Raw genomic sequence first — 12,468 nt, 5'->3', positions numbered from 1 at the left:
CTTTTCTACAAGCGGACTATTTGACAAAATTTCCAATAAAGAAATAAAGGGCAGTTTGTTGATTGGTGTGCTCATCTGTAATATCAAATTGAGACATAAATGCATTGTTGTGAAATCCAAGACACACTATATCTACCTAAAATTGTGCAGTTCATTGCTCAAAGCTGATGCAATAACCTTGGGTGCATAGAAGTGGTTGGAGAATCATAAATATTATTCTCAATTGCAAAATTCAAATCTGGAAAGTGAAGAGAATACATCTTGTGTGGTTGCTAGAATAGTATGCATGCAAGGGTTGTTGTTGTATAACAATTCATTTGAATCCATTGTTATCAGATCGGTCTAACCTTGTTACAGTTGTAACCTTCTGAGAAGGAGGACAGAACAAAGTGGTGTTGGTACAAAGATCTTCAGTAGAACGAATTGAAAGGGAACAATTAGAGACAGAGACAAAGTTCATAAGAACTAAAAAGGAGAGTTGAAGAAGATAACAAACTAATTTGATTTCGAGTTTGGGTTATCATAGTTAATTGAGTGAGCGCAAGATCAGCAAAGTTAGTTGGAATCTCTCATCAACGCCAATACCTCCCAATTTGCAGTCACAACAATACATACTGTAGCAGAAATTAACAGGTCTATTTGTACTTAAAGTCTATAACATCACATAGGGAAGTGTTATTTTTATAATTTGAATCAGATTATTTTTCCCCCACTTGGAAGACTTTTAGCATGCAAAGCCCATGAAGTAATGTTTTGTGGTTAGTAAGTATTGGGATTTCATCAAGGTCATTGTGACTCTAATTTGTAGAATTCATATTATGATGAATAGAATAGAATATAATTGTTCATCAATCTCACAGTAACAAGATAACAACTTTCAGCAATGGGAAAAGATTTGGATAGAAATCAAGAAGAGTACGATGAAGCCACATGAGCAGTTTGTTCAGAATTCTGAATCTGATATGAGTAGAAACACTCGACATTTATAGAGAGTACAAAATACTCCCTAACCGAATTCAAAATGATCTATCATTCAGTGATTATATGGATTTTTATCTCGAGCAGCAAAACAGGACCGGTATGGCAAAAAGAAGGTATCTAGAATTAGTCCAAGATCTCTTTACAAACGAACAACACATAGGGGTGTACGAAGAATTTTTGATAGATCAAAATTATCATTTGGATGGTCTTGAAATAGAAGAGCAGACAACTACCAATAATTTGTAGCCTTCTTGCGATCACCTAGAAGAGGTTGCACAAGGTGCAAGTTCCTTCGTTGGTGACTTGGAGGTGAGCTTTGTCAAGTAGAATAATGAAATAAATTGCACACAAGGTAATAACAGTTTGGGACCTTGATATCATGAACCATATATTCATGATACTCATAACATAAATTTAGAGGAACAACTTAAGATGACATCGCAAGACAATGAACAGTTTCAACAGGGAGATAATGGAATAAATGCCTTACAGAATCAACTAAAGATTAGTAAAGATATGGTTGTGGCATCCTTGGTGCAGTATGACAATACCCACAAGTTGGTTAAGGAGCTCTATAGGAAGGTCCTAAGGGAAGGGGAAGGTGACTAGCATGTGGTCGATTTACAGGTCAAAATAGCCCTTAAGACTATGAAATCATATTACTTATATATGTTGTTCGACAAGGATTGTATTCTTAAGGTTGTTGAGATTTATGTAACACAGTCAAATAGGGAAAAGGATAAGATTGAGGATCTTAATGAGACGCTTAAGTATGTTCGGGGGGCACTGAGTGAAACTCAATCTTCTCTATAGAGAGCAAAAAATCAAATCAAGCTCATGGAACACTCTTGGGAACATGAGAATAGAATGAGGCAAGAGTTCTTCTAGGAAGTCATTGATGAATTTGAGAGCATTCAGCAAATGTATGACTTGGATAGCTACCCCAAATGGTTAAGTAGCAAAACTTCATAACACTTTAAGCTTGTTGACAACCCTTTGTTTGAAATTGTTGTTGATTGGACGTCCGACAATCTTCTTTTTCTATTAATTGAGGGGTCATCTCTTGTTTGCCATAAAGAGGAAGAGTTTGATTTCAGACTTTTGAATCCTGGTTCAAATCTTAGCAGTGAATCTAGATCTCAGCTTGGGAATGATGAATCAACTTCTGTTGCTTATCATTTGATCAGCCCCAACATATTTTCCAATTTCACTCCATTCAAAAGTTGGGTGAATTTTCTTCATCAACCTCTGAACAGTTCTTGGTGGATTATTTATGCGAGGTTTGTGGTTAGATTCTCAACATCTCTCATATTCATAGCACCTATGCACTTGGGAATTCTCCAAGTTTATGTCGGCAATATGAAGTTTGATGTCCATGGGATGGTGGTTTCAGCTTTTGAGCAGCTCATTATTTACATCATCCATTTAGGTCAGGTCTTCACATTCTACTAGATTATACATGGACCTTAGATATATTTCTATCTCATCATAGCAGCGAGGTAGCGTAACAGAGTTTGGGATCCAAGTGTTGGCAGATTGTATCTATGGTTGGACGAGGATTTTATTGTGGTCCTATCTAGTTTGAAGTTGAATATGGTGATAATCAGTGTTGATTAGTTTACAGGCGCAATGTTTCTTCGTAGAGTAATATGGGATCCAGGGATTCAATTGACAGGTAGTTTGCAAAGTGGTACCGTGCTTCACAATTTGGTCGGGTTTATTGTCAATTTAGGCTACTAGGTTGAATATAGATTTAAATGGGATCCTGGTACATATTGCTTGAGGGCAAACAATCTCCTCCTTTTTTAGGACATTAGAAATATTAAGAAGGGGCGCATTTACAATATTAAGTTTGATTATGTGAGCTGAAAATTTATTATTAAAGGTCAAATTTATATTCCTAATGGTCACAAGAGGACGAGGAGAGATAAGACAAAAAACTCAAAAACAAAGTCGAAAGGTCATTGTTGCGAAAATAAAAGGAGAAGAGACCCCTTCATTTTGGTATGCTTGATTTATTATTCTGATTTGCAGTTCTATCTTGTGAGAGTCATTTAAAAAGCTTCAGCTTTCAACCAGTGTGAGGACATAGCCCCTCGTGTAGACAGGCAGTGGATGCAAACCCATGGTCAGTGGAGATATCATTTAAAGTGTCTCGTTTGTGCTTACAAATTCTTCTCTTGTTTTCCAATCTTATTGTAAAATCTGTGTATAAGATTGGATTGTGGTTAGCTAGTTATTGTATTGTTGTTTTATAATTCAATAACATTTTAGAAGTTATTTGGAAGTTGTTTGTTGTTGTATAATGCAATAATGTGCTTCCAAATTGTTGAAAAGTTGTTGGTTTAGTGCTTTTGATTTGTACTACATTCATATGCTTGAGTCTTTAATATCATTTTCAAAAAGGCAGAGGAGTTGGAGAGAGTTTTGGTTTTATTTGTTGTTTGTATTTTCATCTACATGTGGATGTATTTCTGAATATATTATTTACGAACGAGTTTGAGCAAATATCTATCTAGGTTATCATTTGTTATTCATATTGCTAGTTATTTGTTAAGTGGGTTTGTATTTTGAAATTTACATTAAAAGGGAAAATGGAAAAATCCAATTCAGAACAGTACAGTGCTGGTTGGGTTTATTGCAATGCTGGTACAGGTCATTACATATATATAATGATACTATTAGCTACACTCACATGTTATATCATGGTCATATTTTTCTTATTACCTCCAATTCCTTGTATTACTTGTCGTATGCAACCAAGTAAAGGTGATATATAACTATAACTACATTCATTTTTATTACATCTTTGTAAAGAATACCTCAAGATCATTTTAAACATTTTTCCATTATTAGAATCATCAACTTGATTAAATTGCTATAAACACCCAATCAACCCCCTACCGTTTTCTTTAGATAACATCTTACTTTTCCCACTTTTTCTTCTTTAAAAGCTAATGTTCAAACAAGTTGTGGTTGTAGCTGGTGATTATTTTAAATTACTGATATGTGTTGTTGATTAAGTGTTTTATCAGGCAAAGAAAAAAAGTAACAAGAATGGTAACATATTTGTATTCTTCAGGTGTAACATCTACATTTTATGTTGTATTCTTCAAGTGTAACATCTACATTTTATGTTAACTGCTCATTTTACTTTGGCATGCATCCTCACAGTAGCTCAACGACACATTATATTAAGGTTAAAATGTAATGTTTAAAACTACATACCCATGACAGTTTCCCTAATGTTTTAGGCTCCCTTTGACCGAAAGTCTTTATATAATTAAATGTCTACATAGATGCATTCTTGAATGAAATTCAGTTGGTGACCTTACTTTATCTTGTCCCCTTCACTCATCCCCAAAACAAAGCCTTAAATTTCCCCTTTGCAACCCTGTATCATACTCATATAATATTGACATTTAAAATCCCAAATTTAAACCATTGTTGACGTTTTCTCCATTTCTCGTGAGATGATGTAGCACATTTTTGTGTGGACTTGTCTGATATGTTGTTGTATCCAAATATCATGCGTCAATCATTTTGGGGAAAAAAAGTGAAGCATTATGGAAAAGTGTTCCTGATACATCCATTAATAGCCATATCATTGGAGCATCTCAAATATCTCTACATTCTTCTTTGTTGTCATCAATCATTCTCTAAAGCTGTTGAATCAGGCCATCTAAGTGTTTGACAATCATTCTCTAAAGCTGTTGAATCGGTCCATCTAAGTGTTTGACCAAAGGACAAAAGGAGAACCAATTCTTGCCTAGCAAATTCCCAAACAGTTTCCATAAACACCAATTTACATCTTTTGTAAGAATAGCTCATAATCATTTTAAACATTTTTGCATTATTAGAATCATCAACTTGATTAAATTGCTATAAAAACTCAATCAGCCCCCTACCACTTTCTTTAGATAACATCTCTTACTTTTCCCACTTTTTCTTCTTCAAAAGCTAATGTTCAAACAAGTTGTGGTTGTAGCTAGTGATTATTTTAAATTACTGACATGAGCTATTGATTAAAGTGTTTTATCAGGCAAACAAAAAATGTAACAAGAACGGTTGCATATTTGTATCCTTCAGTTGTAACATCTACATTTTATATTGTATCCTTCAAGTGTAACATCTACATTTTATGTTAACTGCTCATTGCATATTTGTATCCTTCAGGTGTAACATCTACATTTTATGTTTACTGCTCATTTTACTTTGACATGCATCCTCACAGGAGCTCAACAGCACATAATATTAAGGTTAAAATGTAATGTTTAAAATTAGGTACCCATGACAGTTGCCCTAATGTTTTAGGCTCCCTTTGACTGAAAGTCTTTATATAAGTAAATGTCTACAGAGGTGCATTCTTGAATGAAATTCAGTTAGTGACCTTACTTTATCTTGTCCCCTTCACTCATCCCCAAAAACAAAGCCCTAAATCTCCCCTTGGCAACCCTGTATCATACTCGTATAATATTGACATTTAAAATCCCAAATTTAAACCATTGTTGACTTTTTCTCTATTTCTCGTGAGATGATGTAGCACATTTTTGTGTGGACTTGTCTGGTATGTTGTTGCATCCAATATCATTCATCATTCATTTTGGAAAAAAAGTGAAGCATTATGGAAAAGTGTTCCTGATACATCAATTAATAGCCATATCAATGGAGCATCTCAAATATCTCTACATTCTTCTTTGTTGTCATCAATCATTCTCTAAAGATGTTGAATCAGTCCATCTAAGTATTTGACCAAAGCAGACAAGGAGAACCAATTCTTGCCAAGCAAATGCCCAAACGGTTTCCATAAACACCAATCCACTTCAAAATTAACTACAAGCTGAAGTACATTTGCAATAATTGTCAGTTCTGTGCAAATTCACTTCTGTGGCCCAGCCTCAATCTTGCGTGTCAGATCTGAACCAATTCCTGACATCTTCAACAATATATTCTTTCTCCCAGAATCAAGCTAAATTTGAACTTTCTAAATTATTTTCTGTATTTGTTACTCGGTTCTGGCTTTTAATCATTAAGCTTTGATAGGTGTTCAATTTTTGTCCCAAATAAATTGTAAGAAAAGCATTTATTTACCAGCAATGAAGAAAGGTGAGTTTCTTAGGATGGGAAAGCATATTTAACATTCTCTCATGAATAAAAGAATGCTGCAACTAAACACAATGTAGGAAGGAACAAACACAGTGCACTCATGTATTTCAATCACTCAATTTGCTTGCTGTTTTGCATCAAGAGTAAGATTCATAAGAATAATCGGACTAATTAAAACATAAATTGATGATGATTGCCTTCATTAAACTTAGAAAACATTAAAAAACAATTTTAAAGATTGATATTCCAAGCACTGGCCACTGCTACTGCATCACTATTCCAGATAAGATATGCAACTGATCATCAAAACAGTTATTGAGGTTTATGCTAATCCCCTAGGACTCGCAAATTTGAAGATTTATTTCTGACGCTTGTATATCTTCCCCAGGAAGGACTTCAACACATGCTGTCAAACAAAATGTCATGATAAATACATAGAATTGATCAAAAGCCAGTTTATAATGTCAAAAAAACTAGAATATAGAAAGTGTAGTTTGTACTGAGCTCATTATGTAAGCATCAGATTTACCTGCACTGACTCCTCTTGAGATTCAATGGAAGAAATTAAGTTCTTGTAACTGGTATCCTCATACTCAAGAAAAATGCCCTGCAACAAACAAAGAGAGCACCAAATCATAAGTTCACTCACTATCATTATTTGCCTTCAGTGCATATTTGTTAAAATGCATTAGTTTTTCAGTTCATTTTTTCCAATTTGAAAGAGAGACACATCAATTGGTTTTCAGTTTAGCTATGATAAGGTTGCAGAGGTGAAAACAAGTATAACTGAATTCCAAATCTAGAAAGAAAGGTGTGAACGTTTATCAAGCAGCATCAAGTAAAATTTTTAGTCAATAACAGTAAAACTAATTTAGAAAGAATGGTAAACAAACTTTCCAATGAGTTTAGCCAGTGCCATTTGTTTATGAAAGAGTTTCCTGGCTCTCAATTGAAATCCTTGTGGTCATTGACATCAAGAAAATCTTAAGTCATGTTTTGAAATAGCTTTTGCCCAATTTTGATCGAGAGATTTCCATATTTGCTCAACGGAAAGAACATGAGAAGTAATACCAGTTAATAGTAAGCAGTATCAGGAAACAGATTATGGTAATCAAATATTGAGATTGTTGTTGCACGAGTTGTCTTGCTTTTGTAGAAATTAAACAAAAATCATAGTCAACAGAATTGTACATACGAATGTGTGTGTGTCATGCTGACAAAATCTGGCTAAAATGAGCTAGTAGATGCTATGCCTTATGCAATGAATGATGAACTATGTTCGTAAAAGTATTAAACGAGATATAATGCAATGAACATTTGTTGGAGTGTAGAGCAGAGGCCCACAATGAATGATAAATTATGTTTCTAAAAGTAATTACGTGAGATATTGTGCAATGAACATTTGTTGAAGTGCAGATATGGAGGCCCACAACGAATAGCATAAGAACAGCAGTGGGACTCCAAAAAACACAATCAAGTTTTTAAGGAAGGCCACCTACATTAAGAACAAGTGCCCAAGAAGGAATCATCAGCCAACAAAAGATGTATGGACTCAAAGGCAAACAAAAATTCCTCAAGCATCCTCATCTAGTCATTTACTATCAGTTTTCCAATCCTCTTTTGTACTCTGGGGTTCTTTCTTGTATGTTCTGGCTCACCTTTGCATATAGAGCATCTTTTGACTATCAACATCACAACCCAACTAAGGGGAAGAAAAGATACTTAATCAATACATTGATAACATGTGTGTATGTTGTTATCTATAACCATGTATATTTAATTAAAACATTTGAGTTGTTACAGCTAAATGTGTGCTTGTGTATGGTGTTAATACATGGGCCAATCTTCTCCGCTAACAGACTAGAATGACATAAAAAGTGATAACGTATCCTTTGATACATGGAACACTGAAAGAGAACCAACAATTGTGAAAATGGCACAGAAAGCTCAATCAACATTCAAGGTCAGATATAGGTGTGTGAATATATTTGCTTTCTCTTTTGCTAGTCTTTACAGGCTTGCTAATTGGATATAGCATTCCTCTTCTTCATGGTATTGCCTAAGTGCACCATGATATAAGGCTAACCTAGTGCTGAGCACTAAGTTCTTAATTGCCAGTTTTTAGAGTTCAGAGCTTTTTTAATTGGTAGTTGTTGGCAGTGATAAGGATAGTCGAGGGTAAAATACATGCAAATGATGATTCATCAATTGTCCTCTACAGGAAGAATCGGTATGAACTATAAATGATGAAAGCACCAACACTATTATGTGCCAAATAGATTTTTTCTGTTAATTAATACATCAAACTTAATTACTGTACTCTCAAGGTTTCAAGAATCATGAGTTTATTCTTCTATATGTTTGTGACCACTGTAATCATTAAACCCCAACCATTCCTGCACTCTTTTCCTCATACACTACATGGTTGACAGGAGAGGCATCTTTTCTATTTATTATTGTTCATCCTTTTCCTTACATGCTACTATGTTGTTTACAATCAACTGTAAAAGTGATTTACATGCCCCCACAGATAAGTGGAAGCTAATTTTAAGAGTTGAATTCTGAAATCTGTATAATGGAAATCAATCTACAAGTCCTGTAACATAACCTGTTAGATCAAATCAATTCTCCTATGAATTTTGCAATTGGATACTTAAATTTGGAAGGCGAACATTAGCAATTAACATCTCTTAACTCCAGAAAAGAAAAGGATAAGCAGACCTCAATTCCAAGTTCTTTATATAAATCCTTAACTTCTGCAACACAAGATGGGCCTGCTTTTCCATAATTAGCCTACAAAAGAACATAACCACCGTTAGTCAACAAGGAGATAGTGCAAAATTACAGTCACAAATGAAAATCGCCTTATCTGCATACATATAGTCTTTGAATTTGACTCTCATTTGCCCGTTCAAGAGCTTGCACTACGAGCCAGGAGCATTTGAAGTCTTCAATGTCAGTTCCTATCTGCATGGACCAACTCCAAAACTAGCACAGTAAGTCTGTGAATTAAAATAGAAATTCTGAACATGCATTAGATTACAGTCAAAATTTATTCAGATAGGTACTCTAGACTGTTGGCAGTCATATCAAGCGAGGACCATACAAGATGATGTATTAAGATTCAGCCTTGGTCATAATAAACCCATATAATCATTCGAAAAAGGATTTAAATTAAGAGATACTACAATCAATCTTTTTTATTATTTCCATTACTTAGTAATCAAAAACTTACAATACCATTATTGCGCATATCCAAAGATATGAAAAAAGAATTTGATTGTTTCAGAAAGGAAAAAAACTTCAGGTACATTTTTTGTGATTATTATCATGTATGACATTGCAATGCTCATCTTTAAATTTCAACTTTGAGATTCAATTTCATTTATATTTAAATCCCTGATCATATCTCCAAGAATATGAAACAGACTACAGGATCATCTTTAAATTTCAGATAGCTTAAGTCACATTGAGCGAATTATAAGTTTTGATCATAATTAAAACTAGCTTATCAACAAACTTATCTGTTAAATGACTAAACAATTCAGAACTATTCTCGCAGTAGGAAATCAACTATGAATTGTGACATATAATTAACATAAGAGAACTGTTCTTAACGCATGATAGTGGGAGATATAAAACTTGAAATATTTTTATATCTGAAATAGGGAATCGACAAGACCACTAAGATGCATATGGTAAGTGTGAGAAGGCTGCATAAAATACAAATTTGCGATGGTGAAGACTCAACTGGGTTGCATCTTCATTAAGTACCCCTTGCTGGGAAGTAATGATTCTGTAGTAGTTTGAGTTCAACTTCCACCCCTTGCTGGGAAGTGATGATTCTCTAGTAGTTTAAGTTCAACTTCAGAAGACCTACTCTTCAGTCAGAGTTGTTGTAGCTTAGTAGCACCTGTAGTCCACCATATTGTGATCCCAAACTTGCAATTCTGATAACTCTCTCTCTCTCTCTCTCTCTCTCTCTCTCTCTCTCCAGTGCTAACTGATTTCAAAAGTTTAAAGGAAAAATTTTGGAGCCTATTTCGACCAATAATAGACCAACTTATGAGGTTGTGATTTGATTTTCAAGGTCTACCTATCCATAAAATTTGTAAGTAATTTGAAAAAACGAATTCTTTTAGTTATAGGTGAAATATGCAAAACCACTTGCATTTTTGGAAAACATGGAAATTATCATAATGGGATGTAGTTTTGAACTTTTCCAATGTTTTTTTTCAAATTTTGCCCTAAACTTCATTGAAATCTTCAGTAATTTCTGAATTCAAATTTGAAACAAGTAATATTTTTCACAATATTCCTTGGCAATGGAGTGGGATCGATGATTTGAGGTTGTGACGAATAAAGCACCATAGTCAACACTGCTTATTGGAGCTTGAAAATTGGTGTAGATAACAATAGAATCAATATAGGAGCGTCAGTGGAGTAGAGGCTACAAGTGGTGAAGACACTGGAGTGGCATTGTGAGCAACACAAGCAAAATAAAATGATCATTTAAGGCCATGATAGAAGTGAAGCCCGTGATGGTGTGCAAGGGTACATGTAGGGGAAACCAAAGGCACCACCCAACACCCTAAGACAACCTCTATTGCCTTAAGTCTTGAATTGAAGCTCTTATATTTAAGAGTTGAAAACTTCCTATGAGGTGACAAGCAGCAATTCAATGAGCTTTGTTCACCTGCCCATTGCAAAACATTCGATTCCTTAAATCTTGAATTGAATCTCTCCTCCGTTTAATCAATATCCTCTTTAAAAACTACAAAGGGTTATGTGGCAACTTTTTATTTGCTTAGAAATCTATCCAAACAAAAGTTGGCATGTTTTAGGTGCTAATTGGCTTGGAAATCTTATTCTATACTAGTCAACACACGAGTAGTAGAATATACATGGTATATGGTTGATGAATCAAGAGAGAACTTAGCACAAGCAAGTCAAATAAAAATTGTCAATTTAGTTTGAAATTTTTAAAATCTATTTTGATTTTCAAAGGCGCTTGAAAGGATCAACCATTGCTTCCTTGTATGAAGTCCCTTTTCCCAATTATTTTAAGCATTGGAAAGCTTGCAAATAGATCTACACAATGGTGTATAGAGTGCACCAAGATTCAAACTATTGTCTTCAATTTCACTAAGTTACGGAGTCCAAAACTAATCCCCACCATTCTACCAAAAGAGTTGGATTCTAGAGTTGGACAGGACGGAGCCCATGTTTGGCCAAGGAATGGCCCCACAATCTCAAGTACCCTATGCGAACATCACCATACATAGTAGACCACAGATTATTTCTAAGCACCAAAGATTTTCCCAAGCTACATAGCCCTGAGCTATTGGCTTCCTCAGAGTTGCATTGCATACCTCATGGTACACTCAATAATCACTTGGCACCCCTTGGAATCTTGGAGACTCATAATACCAATGTTTAGAAACTTACCAAGTTCTCATTGAACTTGCAAGAAATCAACTTATTTTTCCTAGCAAGAAACTCCCTAGGGGCTCATAGGCTAAGTCTTAAAAAAACTTGCAAGTTTCCCTACAAGATTAGGCAAGTTTCTAGGACAACTTCAGCAAAAAATGGTCAGAAGCAGTTAAAAACCCTTTTTTGTTTTATCCACATTTTTGCCTTTGGCAAGTGCAAAGGCAATAAGGATAAATGATTGTTCAGGGATTTGGATGTGTGGCTTGAAAATTAATTTAAAGCTGGAGTAAATTGAAGCTTTGATCCATCAAAAACCCTTATTTCAAAAAATTAAAAGGACACGAGCAATTTTTTACAAGGTGTTCACCAAGAATGCAAAGGAGATAATCAAGTAAAAATATAAGATTGATGGATTTATTTTATTATCGGATAAAAGCAGATTTTCAAAAGGGCCCAAACATCAAAAGCCTACATACACAAGAGGAGAGAAACAAGCCCCAAAAAGAGACAAAGTCCATTATATTCCATTCCTCCCTTGGCAAATCCAAATGACTCTCTAAGCAAAAAATTAAGTTTCAGAGGGATTTATTTTATTATTGGGTAAAACTGGATTTTTAAAAGGGCCCAAACATCAAAAGCCTACATACACAAGAGGAAAACAATCCCTAAAAAGAGAAAAAAAGAGACAAATTATATGCAGTGGGTCCATTATATTCCAGTCCTCCCTCGGCAATCCAAATGATTGTCCATCAAATTACTTTCCAAATTAACAACGACGATCTCCTTCTGGCCTTTTAATAGGGCCCTTTTCAAGAATCCTCATTTTTCTTTTCAGCATATTTTCCTAAAACATAGTCATGCTATTACTTTATGTTTTCTCATAATCAAAAATTTAATTTCAAGCCTTTAGGTGATGATGCCTAATTAAGGTTTTGTGTTTGCCAACAG

At 34.6% G+C, this 12,468-nt stretch overlaps 1 protein-coding gene across 1 annotated transcript in view; it reads right to left on the bottom strand.

Moving 5' to 3' along the window:
* Positions 1 to 6,163: 6,163 nt before the first annotated feature.
* LOC149552507 (farnesyl pyrophosphate synthase 2-like) overlaps positions 6,164 to 12,468 on the bottom strand; it is a 60,053-nt gene continuing 53,748 nt past the window's right edge. Inside the window, exons 10-13 of the mRNA XM_089788089.1 lie at positions 8,965 to 9,054; positions 8,809 to 8,880; positions 6,617 to 6,694; positions 6,164 to 6,493 (exon numbers count right to left, since the gene is read on the bottom strand). Coding sequence (XP_089644215.1) covers positions 6,446 to 6,493; positions 6,617 to 6,694; positions 8,809 to 8,880; positions 8,965 to 9,054 — 288 coding nt within the window. The 3' untranslated portion in view covers positions 6,164 to 6,445. The remainder of the gene's footprint in view (positions 6,494 to 6,616; positions 6,695 to 8,808; positions 8,881 to 8,964; positions 9,055 to 12,468) is intronic.

This window comes from Cupressus sempervirens, chromosome 6, assembly GCF_028749045.1.
Source record: "Cupressus sempervirens isolate cs-2001-9-10 chromosome 6, ASM2874904v1, whole genome shotgun sequence".
Lineage (NCBI taxonomy): Eukaryota > Viridiplantae > Streptophyta > Pinopsida > Cupressales > Cupressaceae > Cupressus > Cupressus sempervirens.
This window is presented reverse-complemented; position numbering and strand designations above follow the sequence as displayed.